The sequence below is a fragment of the Tenrec ecaudatus genome, chromosome 4 (genome assembly GCF_050624435.1).
Source record: "Tenrec ecaudatus isolate mTenEca1 chromosome 4, mTenEca1.hap1, whole genome shotgun sequence".
NCBI lineage: Eukaryota > Metazoa > Chordata > Mammalia > Afrosoricida > Tenrecidae > Tenrec > Tenrec ecaudatus.
The window spans coordinates 81,651,913-81,672,939 of record NC_134533.1 but is presented as its reverse complement, the minus strand read 5'-3'; the positions used below and the strand labels follow the sequence as shown (position 1 = coordinate 81,672,939).

General features: G+C 41.7%; 1 protein-coding gene across 2 annotated transcripts in view; it reads left to right on the top strand.

The window, feature by feature from the left end:
• Positions 1-21,027, top strand: part of DLG2 (discs large MAGUK scaffold protein 2) — a 2,300,776-nt gene that overhangs the window by 1,209,735 nt on the left and 1,070,014 nt on the right. Inside the window, exon 5 of one of the 2 annotated variants that reach the window (XM_075548681.1) lies at positions 5,876-6,037. In XM_075548681.1, the coding sequence (XP_075404796.1) occupies positions 5,876-6,037 (162 nt within the window). The remainder of the gene's footprint in view (positions 1-5,875; positions 6,038-21,027) is intronic. The other variant, XM_075548686.1, reaches the window with a different exon arrangement.

Here is a 21,027-nt window from a genome sequence, read left to right as displayed (position 1 = left end):
AAAGTGATGTATAAATAAGAGCTAAAAACTTGTGAACGTGAAACTCAAAATGAGTGTTAGAGAGTAAAAAAATATTTCTTAGACATCAAGATCAGGTTTACAGTCTGAACTGAGGCTCTATCGGTCTTCAAAATTAGTCTTAATTTTAATAGGAATTAATGTAAGGTAAGTAATTGTGCTATCACATCAATTCAATTGAGCCCATAATCCTTACAGTTATTTATGTAAACAATTTAGTGAGATCTACAGTTTCACGAATGAAATTTTTCTTTAAAGTCCACTCAAATCTGTAGAAATCCTTGAAAACGCCTTCTTTGCACACACACACACACACACACACATACACGGTGCTTCCACAGTCCCTTCTCATGTCCTGAGGTCTCTATGTTCCAATAATTTGGTGATAAGTGACACAAACCTAGTTGTGTTGATCTGGGTAGACTAGAGAAACAACCCAGTCCAGTCCAAGCCCCTATGTCTGATACTAGCCCATATGTCTGATACCAATCTATAAAGTCCTCTTCAGACTCACAAAACACATGCAATGATGCCAAATTCAGACAATCACAAACCAATGGGTAGACAGTCTTTGGATCCAGTGATGTTGTAAGCATCTCAGCACTGGTGGGGGTGTCCACATGTCTTCTCCAGTGTCCAGGGCATGGGGTCTATCAACTTAGTGCCATGTTGTCTTGTCAGTAGAGAGTCTCCAAGGAAGTAGGTGGAGAGGTAAAATGTCTTCCACCTCCAAGGAGGAATACAAATGTTCCCAGAGTTCCCAGGAGAAGGCTATGCCCACACAGAGGCCTCTTTGGCTAGGATCCGATTGACAGACTGGATTCTACCCCTTCACTCTTAAATCTCTCAGGTCACAAATTGACACCAGGTCCTATAACTACCACACTAGGATTTTAAGAATTAAAAATTTTAAAAATTAAGTAATCATCTGTTTCTAATCCCACTTTATTGTACATCCCTGAGTGCTAGGCGAGGGGGCTAAGGTTTCCTTGGTAGAAGTGACACAGCTTCTGCCCTCGGGGAACTCGGCCCATAGGTAGGAAAGTGCCCCCGCCATGTGAATGCAATGCTGAAACCTCGCAGATTGTAGAGCTGAGAGAAACCGAATTGTAGGGAGCCTTTTGCCCAGGCTGTCTTGAGAAGGCACACTCAGTGCTGGGATGAGCAGGAATTAGATATGAAGGGAATGGAGAAGTGAACAAACAGCAAGTTATGTCCTGGGAGCATCCCTGCCAAGATTCCAAGGAGAATAACTTACATGACAAAGTGTCTTCCCAAATGTAAACTTAGATACCAGAATGGTGAGCAGAAAGGCATTTCAGAAGCAATAAGGTTCAGCTCACGTGTTGGTGTTAGAAGCTTTCTAGCCTGCAAACTTTCATAGCAGCAGACAGCTCCATCTCTTCCCTATGGCTAACGGCCAAATGCTTAAGTTGCAGCACCACCAGGCCTTTCTTTCTTTTTTTTTACAAATCATTTTGTTGGGGGCTCTTACACCTCTTACAGCAATCATACATCATTTGAATCAAGCACATTTGTACATGAATTGCCATCATTATTTTCCAAACTTTTTCGTTCTACTGGAGCCCTTGTTGCCAGCTCATTTTTTCCCTACTTTTCCCACCCTCGTGAGCTCTTGATAAGTTATAAATTATTATCATTTTCATTTCTTATACCATTTGCTGTCTTCCTTCTGTTCTGAATCCCCTTAGAGGGGGTAGGTATATGTTGATCATTGGGATCAGTTCCTTCTTTCTCCCCCTTCTCCCCAACTTTTCCCCATTACTGTTCCTGAGGGGTTTATGTGCCCTGTATTTCATGTGTCAAGAGCTCTTATCTGTACCAATGTACATCCTCTGGTCTTGCCAGATTTTTAAGATAGACCTGGGATCATGATAATGGGGAGGAGGAAACATTAAAGAACTAGAGGAATGTTATGTGTTTTGTTGGTGCTATACTACACCCTGCCTGACTTGTCCCTTCTTTATGACCCTTCTGTAATGGTATATGCAGTTGTCTAAAGATGATACTCTGCTCTGACTCCCCCTCATTCATATCGATATTATTGTTTGTTTTAGGTCTTCTGATGCCTGATATCTCTTCCCATCGATACCTCGTGATCACACAGGCTGGTGTGTTTCTTCTATGCGAGCTTTGTTGCTTCCCTGCCAGATGTCCGCTTGTTTAACTTCAAGCCTTTAAGAGGCCCCCCTCAACCCCTCCCCCACATTATATATTTTAATAGCTAGGTAGCATCAGCTTTCTTCACCACATTCACTTATGCACCCATTTTGTCTGTAGCGATCGTGTGAGGAAGGTGAGCAACACAGAATGCCAGTTTATTAGAACAGTGTTCTTGCATTGAGGGAAGATTTTAGTAGAGGCCCAATGTCCATCTGCTACCTTAATGCATAACATATAAATATATGTTTGTATCTTACATATTCTATATCCCTATCATTATATATTGATATATTTATGTATACATGCCTTTATTTATACTTCTATAAATGTCTTTTGCCTCCTACTTCTTTCCTCTTTTTCCTTATATTTTCTTCCTGTCCCACTATCATGTTCGACTTTCATTTGGCTCTCAGTAATTCCTCTTGGCTAAATTGCACTTGCTCAAATCCCACCAGGCATTTTATGCTTGCTTTGCCATCACTTTTAGATCCCTCATTGTTCCCTTGTCCCTTGGTTTTTGGTTTCCCTCTCTCTTTCCCTCACCTCCTCCTCTCCCATGTCCCCCTAGAACCATTGGTCCTATTGTTTCCTCCTCGGAATTATAAATTCTGCCTATAACATATATACAGACATGAAAAAGAACAAAGGGAAAAAAAGCATATCAATAGTTCGAGGGGTGACTGCTGACCCTTATGAATGTTTTCTGATCAGGTCTGATGAGGTGTCAAGCCCTACCACCAAGTCACAAGTCTATTTTCGGGATTCCTCAGGGACTTCTCTGCTCTGCTCCCCTTGCTGTTCCCTTGGGTTCCCTTCACATTTTGCTCTGCTGCGTTTGGGGCAGACAAGGCACAATTCCTACACTGGGTCTCCGTGGTGTCCCCTGCAGCACAGTGGTCACTGAGCGGCATTGTATGTTGGAGGGGGCAGGGCGCTGCATTCCTCTCTGTGTATTGACCAGGGCCTTTCTTATGGTAGTGGTAAGGAGGCTAGAAATCTGGGGAACCGGTGAAGGGTTTTACTTAGACCTTTATTAGTTTGCTTTCTAGAAAGTTCCTTGGTGCTATGTTGAAAAGAGGGCAGGGTCAAAAGCAATTCAGTCAGTCTAGCCAGAGTTGCCATCAAACAGCTGAGAGTTGATTAAAAACCTGAACCTGCTAATGATTGGGTACGTGGAAGGAAAGAGATGGGGGTTAAGATAGGGATGATTTGGACTCGAGGATTATTTAGAATATAAAACAAATGCAGAGATGCATTCATTTGACATTTATTAAATTGATCACTTAAAATTCCAGGAGAGGATGGCATCATGGAGACCCCTTTTCTGGCTCGGGTAACTAAATAGACAGAAGCACCTCCATGAGAATTAACGAGTGGGTGCAGATGCAGACGGGAGATGAGTGAAAGCCAAAGAAATAAAAATGGGTGGATGTGTGATATTATTCAAGTCCTGACTGTGAGACAATAAATGTTCTACTAGACCTGTGTTTCTGAAGGAGATTGCCTTCCCAAATTATTCACAGGGTTGGAACGGCATAAGTGTGGCATTTACAGTACAGATGTTATATCCTCAAGGTTGTTCTCAATCCCTTTTTTCCCCCTACCGTTCCCAGTGCAGCTCTCTGATCAGTCCTTCCTCTCTCTACAGGGGTAGAGAGGGACTGATGCTCTAATTGAAATGGATTGGATCTCTCATCCTGGACACCCATTAATTTGGGAGCCCTGGACAGGTGGCGGAATGGTTACACATGGGGCTGCTAACTGCAAGGTCAGCAGTTCAAAATTGTCAGCTGCCACATAGGAGAACAATGGGGTTTTCAAATCCCATAAAGAGTTCATTGTGGAAAACCACAAAGGCAGTTCTCCCCTGTTCTGTCGGGTTGCTATGAGTTGGCCTCGACCCGGTGGCAGTGAGCTTCTGTTTTTGTGGAGCAAATGCAATTGACGATGATGGAAGGGGTACAGGCACAGCCCAAAGATGGTAGGCTAGATTCTGAGCCACCACAGTAAAAGCAAGTGACAGGAATTGTTTGCTTGCCCAGCACATAGGACAATTATGTTGACATTAAATTGCAGTACTTTGAGTATGAAATATTGAATAGTTTGTAATACTAGGAACAGTACCAAAAGTGGGACACACATGGAGTGAAAACATACTGTGGGAAGAATGGTGTTTGTGGACTTGATTGATGCGGGATTACCCCAAACTTTCAATTTGTCAAAATGGCAACATCTGAAAAGTACAATGAAGCACAGCACAATAAGATGGGGTAAGGTCGAATATCGAGTGCTTTGTCCACAGCAATCAGGATGCTAGTTGTGATTTTTATTTTGAGACTAATATTAAGCTTGGGACGTTGCAGAGAGCCTCCCTGTCAATTGCAAGCACCAATAATAAGCTCCCAAGTTAAAAGTAGACAGCAGCGTGAATTACCAACCCTAAGGTGGAATTTCATTATTGTTGTTGTTGTGATCAGGTTATGAGTCAAACTGACAGCTGATATCCAGGAGACCATATCTCAAAATTAAGCTAAAAACAGACATGGTTTTGTAAGAAAACATATATACTTTTAAGAAGTTGATGAGCTAGAATAGCCAGTGAAAAAATAATATGGTATAGGAAAGAAGTTAGACATTGCAATGTTTAGCTTAAAATGAGTGTTTGGACCCTTGCCCCTAATACCCTACGCTATGCACACAGAACAGAGGCAAAGCAAGGCAAGCTAAACACTAATAGTTTAGTTGAGGTTGGGGTATTGAATATCATTTTCCTTTCCAATAAGGCCAATAACCTTGAAACCCAGAGCAGAAAAGACAGACTCAGGCCAAAGCTGAAGATAGAGAATGGCCTTATGCACCAGGCTATACTGGGTACAAGCTATTTCTAATTCTGACCATTGTAGCTTTATGCCAGCTTCCTTACATTTACATGGGAGACTCAAAAGATCGCCTTTGCTAGTGCATGTACTTAATGTTCCTTAATATATATTTTTAAAGGAGAAAAGGAGGGAAGGAAACATCACTTCTCATTTGACTATGAATAATTTTTGCCTTTTAAAAAAAGTTATGTTTGAAGATCTTTGAAAGCTGTATCCCTAAGAATTATCATATTTTATTCTGAATTCCAACTCCATGAGGATAAAGAAAAAAAACCGAATCATTCCCTTTGAGGCCAATGTAGTTACTGTAAGTGGCAGCCATTTTCTCTCACGTCCAAAGAAACTTCAGCTTTTCACCACCTGTAACACCAAATGTATTTCATAAATGGTTTGTGGGTGGTAGTCTTTCACCAGAACTCAGTTTTCCTGCTCAGTGCTTTTTTCCTTCAACCATTTCCTAGAAATTTTTAGCACCAATTTAACGACTCTTGTCATTTTGGAGAATTCCTACACCTACTTGACAAAGTTGCCTGAGTCTGTCTTGATATCCACCTCCCAGTGCTCATCAACAAAGATAGTACCTTGTCTGTCAGGCAGAAGCAACGCATAGGCCTTGGTGGGTACGGATGGTGGTATCTGTTTTGCGTGTCCTTGACCTGGTCTATGGTGAGCTCCAAAACCATCTGCTCCCGTGACCGTTTGATGAAACCAATAGAAGGTTCAAACAGCACCAGGTAAACGTTAGACTATAAATCTCAAAACTGACGGTGTGTTTCTCAAAATCTTCCCCCTAGAAGTACCGTTATCAAGATGAGGACGGCCCGCATGATCATTCCTTACCTCGACTAACCCATGAAGTAAGAGGACCTGAACTTGTTCATGTGTCGGAAAAGAACCTTTCTCAAATAGAAAATGTCCATGGATACGTATTGCAATCGCATATTTCTCCTCTGAAGGTAAGTTGGCGTGAAAGCTGGCGACAGCGGTTGGTCTGCATTGCCAAGGGAAGTGCTTGCTGCCTGGGTGAATGAGAATCAAAGCCCCAAGGGACATCCTGGTTGCCTTCTGAGTGTTCTGTGGTTGGGAGGCTCAATTGGCAAGGCCTCTGTTTTTAATTCACTTCCTAGTACTTCCAGTTTTTAATGTGGATACTTGACCATGTCTAGAAAGTCTATTTTGTTGCTAAGAATGGGCTAAGGAAACATGTGGGGTACCAGCCTCCACAAATGAATGGATCGAAGGGCTGATTGTCTAATTGAGGGGTTCAATTAAAGAGACATCAGGCAAGATAAAGCATTAAAGTGCTCATCTCTGGGACCATCATGACTTCAGGAGCCAGACCCATGCAGAGAGAGAGTAAATTTTCAAACAAGGTTTATAATATACACTCTAGGGGCGTGCCAGTCCCCTAATTACAAGTAACCACATGCATTACAGGAAGGGGTGGTACAGTAGGCACACATGTGACAGGAAGGCATACACGTAACAAGATAGGTGGGCTCTAGAGTCAAGATGGCAGCCTAACCTTGGTTTTCCCTGAGTTGGCTTGACCTTAGGTGTTTTTGTGTTCTCCTCCAGGGGAGCAAGCCAGTATCCTTATCAGACGGGAGTGGGCTCTACTTAGCATGGGACAGACAATAGGACCTGATTGCTTTACAGATGGCTGACAAAGTTCAGGCAGATAATCTTTAAGCAGCTGACCTCCAAGAACATAGTCAATGACCATGTATTATCAAAGAGCACCTGAGGTTTGCCATATATTATGGAAGGACATCCTAGAATAACACTTCTGTTTCCCACAGAAACAGCCAAGTGTGAATAGCTGGGAGGGAAAATGAGAAAAGCACTTCTTTTAAAAGCAGGTATAAAAAGGTTTTGCTTATCTCTCTCTAGTTTCAGATAAAACAAAGAAAATGTAACAAGTGATTGCCTTAACTCAGTTCTAGATTCCCAGACTTGGCTCATCACTGGAATTAGCTGGGGAGCTGGTGAAACTGCAGATTCCTGGGCTCTGCAATCCAAAGGATCAAACTACAGGGGGAGATGCCCTGAGATCTGTGGTTTCACCAGATGCCCAGGTGATTTCAATATTCAGCCAAGTTGGGGAACCTAGGATCTAAGCTGAAAAGAGGACTGTGTGAGTTGGTTCACTGATGCCTTTATTTTATCCTAGAAGAAATTGTTTCCTAGATTTCTATTCGGGATCAGACTGCTATCAACACTAATGTTGTCCTATAAGTTTTAAATAATTTTTAAAAATTCATTGCCAAGGAGGGACAATTAAATATATTCTGTAACAAACTAAATCAAACAAGCACATTCTACAAATGACTGGCCTTTTCTATGGAATTCTGTGGAATTTTGTGGTCAAGTTAAAGGAAATATAGAATGAGAATCAGTGTTTCTTTTTAATTGATGTAATTGAAGAGAGTCACAATAGGGGGAAAGAATCCTACCAATTCACTCCTTAATTACTATTTTTTCATATATTTGGCTAGCTAAACAATGATTTCAATAGCACATCCATGTAATAATCCACAATAAAAAATCTAGCCATAAAGAACATCTCAGTACACTCCAGAGTTCTGTCTGTTTTAAAACTATCAAATAGAGATTAAATTTGGTTGTGTATCATTCCAAAATTTAGTATATTTTTAATATGATGGCTTCCTTAACCTGTTTATTGGGGCTTAACAAAATTCATGGAAGCATTTCATCCCCCTTTAATTCCATTTCCCACACACTTTTTAAAGCCTCCTTGTATTATCAAATGAAATAGTTAGACATAATTGTCATAATTAATACAGACTAGGTGTCAAATCCCAATCACTAAACTATGTAAATATTATGCCTCTGGGAAACCTTACTATTCTTTCCCGAGTTTCATTGGAAATAACTACATGATGGATGGAAAGGGTATATTTAACCTGCAGAAGAAGGGATGATCCAGTTGGGGACAGGGAATTTACCCCTTAGGGGGGGGTCAAGTGGAAAACATGCCATTGGTATTACCCAGAGGTCAGAAGCAGTCACTATGCACAACTGTTAGGAATGTGTAGAATCACTTTAGACCACAGCTTCTGACATTGAGGCAAAGCCCTGGTGGCACAATGGGTAACAAGTTGAACTGCTAACCGCAAAGTAGGCAGTTCAAACCCACCAGTCACTCCACAGGAGAGCTAGAATGCTTTCTGCTCCTGAGTAAAGAGTGAAGTTTTTGGAAGCCCCCAAGAGCAGGTCTACTCTGTCTGATAGAGTCTCTCTGAGTTGGAATTGACTCAATAGCAGTGAGTTGAGTGCATTTCTAGGGCTATCCCAAAAAGTATGATTAATTCTTGAAGCTCTGTCCACGGGAATCCTACAGGCCTGAATAACCTGCTTAATAGCCTTGTAAGAAGGATTTGATCTTTGGCCGGATGTTAAAAAGAATCATCTCTATGTCCTCATCTAACTCTATGAGTCAATAGTTCTTTTCCATGGTCAGATGAATACCTTTCTTTCAGGATCTTTTTTCATCCTTAAGCTATGTTCTAACCACTATAAATTGCGAAAGGACAAACCTGGAAGCCTGGATTTAAGTGAGAGTATTTCGATTTCAGTTTTACTCTTTCTGATTCACTGAAAAAATCTAGTAGAACCCCTATGGAACCTCCCCCAACCCCAACTTGTCTTCCTAATGTTTTAATTTACACTGGAGTATGATTCCAAAAGTATTCCAGAAGGAGCAAGGTGTGACCCACTTTCACAGCTATGCGGTCAAGTCCAACTCCTAGTGACCCCGGATGATGGGGTAGACCTTCCCTGTGGATATAGGAGAGGGTAACTGTAGGCACAGAGAGCCCATCTTTCACTTATAGGATGGCGATGGTTTCAAAGGGGCCTGCTGACCTCGTGGTCAGCAGCTCAGTGCATAGCCATTAAGCTGCCAGGGCTGGACAAGGCTATGAAGGCTAGTCTAAAGTTCCAGAAAATAGTACTAATAAACAATAAAAAACGCAAGTAGCTATCTGTGTCTTCAGCAAATATGTGGTTATCTATATATCTACAGCAGTGGGTCTCAACCTTCCTAAAGCCACAGCCCTTTCACACAGTTCCTCATGTGGTGGTGACCCCCTAACCATACAATTGTTTTCATGCTTCTTCAGAGGGGTCATGACCCACAGGTTGAGAGCTGCTCATCTATAGTTTTAGTGATTACAACATCATTTAATCTACTACAGAGTATTCCCTTTGTAAAATGTGAGTTGGTAGAAAAGCTTAGTTTTTCTGATGGTCAGATCCTAGAAATAGAACGTTATTTCCCTAGTCCCTTTTTCCTTCAACATTACTGGCCTTTCTTAGCTTAGGTTTTGTGCTAAATCCTTTCAAAATTCTTATTCTCTTTTTCTAAACCAATGTTTCCAAAATTTGGCAATACTACCTCCTGGAGGTGCTGGAATGATTTAGAGGGGCTACAAGGGCAGATACCTACAGTTTCATCCTGGAATATGGGCTTTCAAGCAAACATTTTAATTGCCAGGAAGGGGTTGAGTAGTTTTGTTTTGTTCTAAAAAGGGAATGGGGGCGGTAGACCAAATAAGCTTGGGGGATCAACATTCTAAACATTTTAATAGTTTTTATGCTTTTACTGCAATGCTTTACTTTTATGGAGACACTTCAAATAGCCCGTGAATAATACACATGATATAAAGTAAGGTCGGAATGGTTCCCCGGGTAGGAGAAGCTATCCATTCAGTGAGGCATGTCCCTACTGAACAGTACCATGAAGAAGACAGTTGAGTTCATCAAGAATGTCTGAACCCAGTCCATGCAGTAGTTACCTTAGAAGTGGCCCTTTTCCCTCACTGCCGTCAAGAGGTGTTTAGGCTAAAGACAATGTGCTTTTAGATGCCTTTAGATTCTCTTAATGAAATGATTCCATGTACCCTCCCCTATTAGCAGTAATCATAGCCTTAATTTTTACCTTTTTTCTAGGGGGGGGGCGGGTGGAGGTGCTAGGCTTGAAGAACCCTGTTGTATAGAGAATGCCACCTTCATAGTGTAAATATTTCCATCATGATGGATTTCAGACTATCTACCTAAAGCTACTAATCTATTTGGAAAGGGATGTAGATATAGAAGATTCTCACCTGCCAGAGGCTGTACCATCAGATGGAAGCACATGTATCTTTAGCCTCATGGTGGTTATACATCGGGCTGTGATCCAAAGGATCAGTTCCAAACAACCAGCTGCTCTGCAGAAGAAAGACTGAGCTTTCTACTCCCCTGAACAGTTAGTTTTGAAGTCCTACAGAGGCAATTCTACCCTGTCCCATAGGGTCGCTAGGAGTTGACATCCACTCAATGGCAGTGAGAAAGACCCCTTTATAAAGACAGTATTTCCTAATCAAATTGAAATTAGGGTTTTATTATACTTTAAATGCTTGGAAAATGTGTCAATATTCAAATCTAATGTGTTATATTCCCACAAAGGGTGCCTACTGAAATCGGGAAAATGCCAAGAAGATATGATTCTAGATTTGTCATATTTCCAAATTCTTGTCTTTGATCTGTCTGGGGCTTGCGGACCAGGCACTGAACGAGGGAAGAACAGGAAAGAGAAGCATCAAAGCCAATAACGTACCTACTGGAATCCTACGTAAGGGAGAATGTGGCTCTCTGGTGTTCATTTGGAATTTACACATGGCACCCCGAAACAGAATGAGATGGCTGGATAGCAAGCTTCAATGTCACACAGAGTAGGCTCTGAATCATTAGCTGAGTGATCCCACTGCTGAAGGTTTGGCAATCCTTTCCTGTATTGCTTGAAGCCTCCATCCTAAGATGCATCTGCCTTCGGAGCACCAGAGCTGCCTGGGTGATAGATCGTTTTGCTGAGCATTTTCATTAGAGTGCCTGGGCCAGCGTGAAGTATGGGTTGGAAGGGAAAATACAATTTAGTGATGAATTCAAGAGAATTTTTTTCTTGCCTCAAGATGGGGATGCTTTCTCATCGAATGCTGTTTAAAATCTTCCACAAAAGAAACTGGCCTAAAATGTGACTTTTTTTCTTTCCGATTAGGCCAGTGAAATAAATTTTAATTGAATGCTCATAATAGCTGGAGCAACAAAGAACAGTGAATATCTATATGCTCTTCTAGGGAACCACATTTGTAATTACTTGTTGCTTATTCTTACTCAGCTACAGGAATTGAAATTCCTCAAGAGTGCCTACAGGGGCCATAGGAGAGTCTACACAGAACATTTTTAAAGGGAAGACATGAGGGAGTCTGGAAGCAAGGGGTTTCATTTAAAATATCTAGGTATAAACCATTTTCCTTTTTTTATTAAATGTGTAGAAAGTACCTAGTACCTAACAAGGCCAACTCATAGTGACCCAATAGGACAGGGTAGAAGTGCCCCCGTGGGCTTCTGAGACAGTAACTAGGTACCGGAGTAGAAAGTCCAGTCTGTGTCTCAGGGAGTGGCAGGTGGTACACATTGCTGACCCTACAGAGAACAGTCCAATGCACAGTGACTCTGCCACCATGGCTCCCACTGGTGCGTCCACTGTGAGATTTTTACCTTGTTATTTGTAGCATCACTTCGATCATGTATCTGATTTTACTTGTGCACGATGTTATTCACCCTATTTTAAGAGAAACATGCTGAGACATAAAGAAATTCAACAGCTTGTCTGGACCACAAAACTGGTAACTAGAAAGGTCAAGACTCCTTAATCTGGGTCTCTGTCAAACACATACACTTCCTTGGACTGTGTATCTCCTCCCTCTTAAATCATCGGCTCCCATATTTATTTGACCTACCTTCCAAAACCAAAAACAAGAATAACAACAACACCAACGAACAAAACCAAATTCATCTGCATCCATGATAAAATGTAGACCTCTGTGTTTGCTGCTGCCCTGACTCATTCTAGCAGAATGAGTGTGAGAAACCCTAACGGACTTCCTTTAGCTTCTTTGTTGCCAAGAGGTGGGGGGGAGGGGGCAGACTTGCCCCCATGCCCCATCCTTCTTTATTTGCTCTGATATCAACCATTCTGCCTACAGAACTCTGTAAACATGCTGGGTTCAATGATTCGTTGTAAATGGCCTCAAAGAACTCAGACAATACTCACGGTTACAAGGTGTATTAGGGAATTTAATCGGTTAGCACCAGTCAGGATCAGTAAGCAGGAAGGATACAGTCATGGGTCCATAGCAAAACCTCTTCTCAGTTAGCAAAACCACACAGGCCACCATATCTCTCTATTTCCCAGCTTCTCAGCCACGTGATCCCTTGGTTTCTGCCTCTGAGGCACGAAGCCAGCCAATCAACCTATGGCTGTTTCTGAGCTCGACACCCCCCAGCTAGATTTGAAAGTATCCCTTTTTCCTAGTCTTGGTCCCGAGCCTCTCTAGACATTGACCTCTGCCACTTCAGACAAATCTAGAACATGCTTTTTTGGCATCCTGAGATTTTTCTGTGTCTGAGATGGCTCTTAGACACACAGGAATGGCTTTGAAGGTGTAGATTTGTCGTTCTCCAAACCATACCCCCAAGGAAACAAAGAATTTGGTGACTTGTCACATCCTCTAGTATAGTCTAAAGATAAGTCCAATCCCCAATCCTGTAATAGAATATCTACCAAAATGGGATTGCAGCCACACAAAGAGCCTGGAATTATCATCAACAGGCAGAGTCACGGCTGGAAGGGCCGTGTAAATGGACTGCATAACAGCACGGCCCTTGGAAGACACTGCTCCACTGTGCTGTCAACTTGGATTTCAACTTTCTATTTCTTTTGTTGGTTCTGTGTGCAAATGATGAGGTTCATTTTTCGTAGAGTTCTTTCTAAAACCTAAGATATAAATTAAAAGAGAACGTGTCTGGGTTTTTTTGTTTGTTTGTTTTTTAGCCATGAAAAGTGGTGCATGCAGACATTGTGAGAAAATTGCTGAAAAAAGGCAAACAGGTTTGTCTTTAAAGGATTTCTGTCCACTAGTAGTTTACTCCCAGGGGTTTATGCTCCTCCTCATAATGAAAGCAAATGTTCTGCAAGTGGGGATTGGGGGGCAGTTTCCTTTTGGAAAATGCTTTCAGAGAGTAGGAAAGTATTTCTCAGCAAGGGAGACAAAGTTTGTTTTTGAGTTTTTGAAGCCTGTTTGTCCTTCAGATTCACTCGACAAACTAATTCTGAGTGTCGTCCTGGGTAAGTCCAGCCCACACAGCTTCACGCGTCTGCCCGGGTCCTGGCAGTAGCTACTTCTTTCAATTTTAATTTGGTTCTTCATCACGCTACACGTGCATCCTACACTTGCTTTATTGTGAGAAGACCTCGTTTTTACTCAGAGGGTCAAAGTCTAGTACTGCTAAGCAAGGAAGTGTGCCATATATAACCTGACATTTTTGAGATCAGAAATTCAACTAGTTGTTTAAGTTCTTTTATTCAGAGTCATGAGTTTTATTTTTAACAAATTTATCAGTATTTCTGTTAAAGCTCCAAGGCCAGGGCCTTTTTTTGTTTTGTTGTTTTTGTCATACCTCTGATCCTTCGATAACATTGGTTGAAGTAATTGATTTGAAGCGGAAATATGGTGCTGTTATTAATATTTGTATTCAAGGAACTGGGAAACATTCGTATTTAAGTAAGGGGGCATAAATGTCTTATTTATTCTTTTGATTTCCCTCTTCCCTTACCTAATCACCAATCATAAGATTCTATCCTATGCTAATAGGTCTGAAATAGGAGCATGTTCCAAAACTAGTGGCATTTTGCAATGAAATTTGGCAGCATTTCCAAGGGTATATATATATTTTAAAAGAGTTGTTTTGTAGGCAGGACCATGGTAGAGATTATCTCCTAAAACGGTTAAAACTGTCTTTCATAGATTAGCGCAAGTTACCTAATACAAATAGCCATAATTATTGACTTGTTGTTAAGACCAGAGTGAACAGTTCTGCTAAGATTTGCTGAAATGCCTCTGAGTAAGTGAGAATATATGAAGTGTGGTAGTCTACTTTATTTGGTGGCCTTATACATTTTGTGATTGGCCATGGCTTTCCCATGCATGACCTACAGGCAGCCCAAGTTTGGGAAATCATAGACTAGCAGGAGTTTAGGGACTAGAGCTCAACCATGAGAATGTCGATCTATAGAACTGGGAAAAGCAAGGAACATATTTACCTTCTTGCAGTCAGGAAGGAAATATAAACTATGTTAAGTATTTCCTCACCAGAATTGATAAAACCTGATTATGGGGGATCACAATTTAAATATATTATTTTCTTCCATGAAGCCTTTCCTAGTAACTTTTGCCCAACTCCAATTGCTTGAAGCACCGTGTAGCGCAGGCTGTCTGTTCTCTCTAGATGGCATTTGTACGTACAGCATATACTGTTATCCCACAGAATTTTCACAGTCCTGTTCTCTACATTCCCTTTTTTAAATCACTCTTAAACTTATAGAACCCCTTGAACTGGGACAATATCTTTTGATTTTCTTTCGCTTTGTTTTTCTCCCCTTTATTGGCATCTCTAAGGAAAGTGGATCAGCATTTCCCAGAGTGCATTCTATGGGCTTTGTCAGCATTCAAAGAGAAATGAAGGGATAAATGCTTAAAAACATCTGGGAAGTTAAATCCATGGCCTCATTAAAAGCTTTCTCGGGGCCTTCAATATGATAATATACAATGTAAACTCTCAGTTGTGGTTGTGGTTAGTGGGCAGCGTTTTTCAAGCACATTTATTCACATAACACCTTCTTAATAAAATGATTGGGTACATCTACTTTAGGATATGCTGTAGCAGATTGTGGCTTAAGCCACCAGGAACGGTGGTCCTGCAGGAGAGAGTGAGAGAAAAACTTTAGACTGGGACAACACCATGACTTCAGAAATCAATAAGTGTAGAAGGCGGAGTTTCGGGGAATTTGGTGTTAATCTAGGGGTGTGGTGTGACCACAGAGAGACCTCCACAACAAACTATTGATTGGGGAAGTCATTGACATGTGCTTGCCAAGAGGAGCCCCAAACACCATGTGATCAGGCAGAGGGAAGTCAAATGCAGGGCCCCAAGTCAGAAGCAAGTCTTCCTGCTTCTACCAAGGCTCAGACAGGAAGCAAAAGTCACAGAAAATGGGAAGACTCTGATGGAGGTGTCCTTTCCATCTGCCAGCTGACCATACCCTCAGGGACAACGAAGGATAATGACTTAAGTCATACCCTCCAGGAAAGTAAGATGTCAAGATTCAACCCGCCGCCCCCCCTCCCCCGCCACACCACCACCAATAACAATCCTATAACAAACCCTATAACAAAGATCTTCCTCCAAAATGGGCTAATAAGTGAGTGCAGAGCCTGGACTGTACAAGAGATCACAACATGGATTCTGGAAAAAGAGAACAAGGCGACAAAGGCCATTTTTCAGTTGTGGACTACATCTCAGGACATGGCACGTTTTTAGATTGGATGGTCCCTTGTATTGTGTGGCAGGGTAGGAGAACTTGAAAAGCTTGATATTGGAAGTGCAATGAACCAGAGATGCACCCGCTTCAAGATCCAGCAGCAGCATCCAGGGTAGGGAGCAATGATGGATCTGAACAGTTACTTAGGATGAAACAGCATCATGGTGTTGGAACTCAAGTGCACAAGTTAGAGAGGCGCTAATGAGTTCCCGGATTTGGGGGATTGGTTCAGAGGTGTTACCGCAAGTAGTGCCCTAAGCCAGGAGGTCTCTGAGTTTAGGAAGCCAATAGAATGGGAAGATCAGGGAAAATCCCCAGAGAAGATGAGCAGGAGGAGAATGAAACGTGTGTACACCTTACATGCTGTCCTTTTGAAGCCAGGTGGAGAGTCTTTGGGTCAGAGAGCTCCACAGGCAGCAGTCTTGTTCTATCAGAGTCCTCGGGTGATGGGATGCTTAACACACATGGCTGTTACTGGAAAGTGTACAAGTTTAACTTGCCCAGTGACACGGCAATCTTTTAAAAAACTCTATAAACCTGAACTACGGAAGCTGGGCAAGAAGATCTAGAGATTTAGAGAACGCTGATGTGGACATGAACCTGGAGGGCCTTTGGTGTGAGAGCGCAGCCATTGAAGCTGTGAGTAGACATGGGATTACTCAGGAAAAGGCTCAGCTGAAAGCCAGGACTCTATCACCTCATGGATATATGATGAAAGGGGATCCACTGTGGTCAAGTTGATTCTAGTTCATAGACTTTAGACACTTTTCTCCATAGCCTCTCTGAGACTTTAATCTTCATGGGAACAGTTAGCCTTCTCTGGCTTCCACAGAGCAGATGGTGAATTTGAACTCCCAACTTTCTGGTCTGCAGCAGAATGGCTTAACCCAAGTTGCCACCAAGATTCCTGAGATGAGGTGTAAATTATCAACAGTTTAACCCTTAAGCTGCATTTGTTCTATATTCTTAGCTGCATTATAATTTCCAGTAAAAGGTGTCTTAAGCACATAAAATAGTATGTTGGTCCTTTTAGTGCCAAGGGTGAGACTGACCAAATCATACTTGCTTTTTAAAAAAACATTTGCTATTTACTGCCTAAATAAACATATTTACCATATGAGTTATATTTCACTCAATCATCTGGGGGTTCTATACAATTGTACTTCCACATATATAACCATAATGTTTAGCTACGTTGCTAATTAAAAAGCTTGGTTGATTCTTGCTCTTTTAGAAAATGGGGGGGTTTAGGTTTGCCTTTAAAATGCAGAATTTCTCCATTTCTGTCATTTCTGTCTCTTACCACTAGATGGTGGAAGCAGCCAACCTCGTGGCACAGGCAGCTTCTGGTGTAGGGAAGAAAATTATTCAGGGGCTAGATTAAGGGCTTCTTGGTTAATGAAAACACACAATCTATCCAGCAAAGATTTGTGTACTTGTTTATAATGTATTTTTGTTCCAAACCCAGAACTTGGTGAAGGGAAATGGTTGAGTAAAATATGGCCATGACACCAAACCCCGGCAAGAAAGTGCCTGATCAGTATTCTATGCAAATGAGGCACATCTTGCTTCAATGATTAATAGGAAGGAGTAGCAGCGAACTGAATGCCTAACTTGCTGCCATTGAATTGATTCTTAGTCATAGCGACCCCTGAAACCAGGGTGGGCCTGTCCCCTGGGGTTCTGAGGCAGTAGAAGCCTCCTTTCTCCCGGGGAGTGGCTGAGGGTTTTTGACTGCTGACTGCGCTAGCAGCCCAGGGTCAAAGCACCGTACCGCCAGTCCTCATAGGACACCACGATTGTCCTGGTTATTCAGGAAGGAGGAAGACACAGGGAAGGAAAACTACTAGAGTGCCTAACCCTCTCTGCCGCGTCCCACAATTCAGGCGCGGGCTCCAGATCCCAGGCCACCAGCTGGCTGCCTGTCTAGGCGTTTTCACTGTGGCTTTGGAACGATGAGTTAACTGAATGCTATCAAGTCTCCTATCTTGTTCTGCTATGTTCTCTGAGAAATGTGCCGTTTCTTGTAATAGACTTTAAAGCAAGTTATAATAACCCTTAACGTCGTTAGTGTTATCTGTGAAGGCCCCTAGTGGCACGGTGCATACGCGTTGAGTCTCTAACTATGAACATGGTGGTTCGATCCCACCGTGCTCTCCACAGGAGAAATGCAAATCGGTTTGCTCCTGTAAAGATAGTCTTATTCTGTCCTACGGGGTCGCTGTCAGTTGGAATTGACTTGATGGTCTTGGTTTGATGTGGTTTTCATTTTACTGATGTTTTATTGCTGCAGGTATTCAGCCATAATAAAGGTTATCCTGTTACACACAGAGGGCTGTCTTATACAGAGCAGCTTATCTGACTACTGCCAAGGCCTCTTGCAAGAGCGAGAGACAATGTATACAACGTTCTCAGCCTGATCATCTGAAAGGGATACTTATAATTGTTCTTTTTAATCTAGAGTTTATACATGGAGACCCCTTACTCTTAATAACAGTACTAGATAGTATTACTCACCAGAAAAGGAGACTCATGCAATGTTAAAACTGAATGGGACAGTGGACATCACTGGGTCCATGGCTTTCGAACTATGACTCACCCATTTGTAGAGGTGACATTAATTTTCTTTTCATTTTTAAATGACTTGTCCTTTTAGAATAGAATACAATGGGTCTGTTTAGAAAAAGACAAAGCTGAACAGAATAGAAGATGTAAGAATGCCTCCCACTTAGGGACACCGAGTTCATGTTCATGGTGGTGGAACGATTTGGAGAGGGATGTCAGTAATGGTGGTCCGGCACGAAGAGTGTGATCGATGGCACTGAATTATACATGTGGAGTTTGTGGGATTGGATAATGTTTTATTGTGTATATTTGTGCCAAACCTGAAAAAAATCACACAAATAACAATGAATACACGAAAGAAGAAAATGTTCTAAAATTGATTGTGGTAAAAATTGTACAACCCTTGTTGATATGGCTAAGCTATTGAATGGCCTGATATATGGATGAAGTACCAGTAAAACTGTTTTTAAAAACAATGCCTCCCAAGTAGAAACAGTTGTTTCAGTAGTGGGGAGGGGGGTGGTTGTGTGGGTGGGGTGTGCTCTGGTTCACAGGAAAAAAAATTGTCTGATTGTAGCCAAGGTCAAGAAAGTCAGAAAGCCACTGATTAGGCCTGACGTCTCCAGCTCAAAAATAGAGTATAACAAACAAACAAATACCCCAAAGTGTAGGCCTTGAAAAGTTCAGTGATTCATATTGGTCAGAAACAGCAAGCAGTTTGAACTTGAACACTTTATAGAATTCACCATTGCTGTTTTCTCTTCTCAGTGTCAGGTGCGCTTGCTGTTACTATTGCTGTGGTCATTAAACTCGTGATCTTCCAACTTCCTGTATCAGAATCCCACAAATGATCGGCCCCATTCCAGTTCCCTAAGCTTGGGGCTCAGTTTCAGAGAACCACTGCTTTTAAATCCAATTATTCCATACTTGTTGAGGGATCACCATGTGTGTAACCAGCAATAAGCCAAGCTCCAAGTGGGAGAGAATAAAAGAGGTAAGAGAGAGATCTTCTCCTGAGGAAGATAGATTCTACTAGGGAAATTAAAATATGTATGAATCATTCAGTAAGAAGAAGTTATTTAACCACATTTAATATGTGTAAGAGCTATTCCAAAAGGGAATTTTACCATTCTTCTCCAGCCAAAGACATAGGAAACCTTAAACGTTCGTTAAATGTTTATTTAAGAATCGGTGTTATTCCTCATATGAGGAAATGGCAGAAAAGTTTATTTGATCTCTGCCGGACAGCCCCCATCCCCCCCACCCCCCACTCACTCAGAGAGTTGTCAGTGCCACTAGGACTTAACCCCAGGCAGCACTCCCAGGATGCCTCCCCAGGGCAGCTGACTCACCCCACATCACTCTGAAGGCAGATAATTTGTTTCCTCTGAATTGGCAGGACACTGAGTGTGTTAGAGCTTGCGGCTGATATTGGATCACAGGTAAATTCATTTTAAATGCATTCAGGGGTACATTTACTGAAATCCCTTTATATATCACAATAGTGGATAAATCCCCCTCCCCCCAACCACTCCTCCCCCACCCCCACACATTACAGGATCATTAAGCTACAGGCACACATAGAAGTTATGGTTCATTTCTTTTTAAATCAACTTGAAATGATAGCAATGAAACTTTAGAATGCAAGCTCTAGAGATTTTCTGGTTGGACCCCCCATATTCTGTGTAAGGGAATTTAATGTAATAGGTTGGTTGGTTTGGTAGTTTGTGTTCTTTTCTCAGAGAACAGCAAGACATTTGTATTACCGGCTTCTAATTTTAAACAAGCAATATAAAACTTTTAAAAAGAACATTTCTAAAAATAGGCCTCGGTTGTCTGTTTTGAACAATTAAAGCAGTATCTCCACTACCCACTCAGCATATTGATGTGACTTAGAAAAGGGAGCCCCGGTTCAAACCACAAGATGCCCTGTGGTAATTTAGTTCATGTGCTCATGAGCCCTGGCAAGAGCCTTTTAAGTTCAGTAATTAATTCCCTAAGTCACCAGATGACCCAATATCCATTAGCAAGCCAAATGAAGTCACAGAACTTAGAATTGAGCAGGGGCATTTTTCAATCAGGAGAGGGCTTCAAAGAATTCAGGGGGAAATTCCATTCTCTTTCCATTCCAATTTTCCTTGAATTTTTTGAAGGCTCTTTGTGGATTTCAGTTCCTTTTTTTTTTAAGAGACTCAAGGTCGTTGAGGTTCAGAAAGTTTCCCAGGGCAGACATACCGCTTATACTAGAGTTAAGCTAGCATGACCAGCCCAGTGCTTATCCCTAGTTTCATAAGAAAAAAGAGAGAGCAGGTATTCCCTGTTCATTTACTTAATTCCAATTCGTAGGAGAGGTTGCTGGAAATTTTTACCACTGCCTTAGTTTTCAGCCCTGTCCCTCGGACAAATCTAGGTTGTTGACATGACAAACATCTCTCTCATCCCAAATCTCTCCAAATCTCAGTTTGGTTCAGTGAGAGTTACATCTGCCTCATCATTAGTTAAAGCAGATGGCCCACTTACGCATTTGTATCACCAATTGAGGGGAGTCATTTTGTAATAATAGAATTTAAAGGATCCGTATCTAAAACCAGTCAAAGCGGCAGCATTGCTGTTTCTTTCATTGGGTGCTGTAACTACTCAAGCCAAAAGGCAGTGTGCGTATTAAGACGCAGGCTTGGCAATTCACGAGCACCTTTTAGGAAACTTCTGAAAATCCTGAATCCTACTTTCACATTTGTATACCCATGATATAAACTCAGTAGGACTGTGAAAATAAGGCTGTTTGACAGTTTGAAAACATCTCCCATTCACATCCACTCAGTTTTTCATTCCCATTTCTCTAGCTTCTATTTTCCCTTCCATTCTCTTCCCTCCGTTTCTACTCCCTAAAATGATCAATGGGGAAGATAAGGAAATGTGCAATAAAGAAAAGGA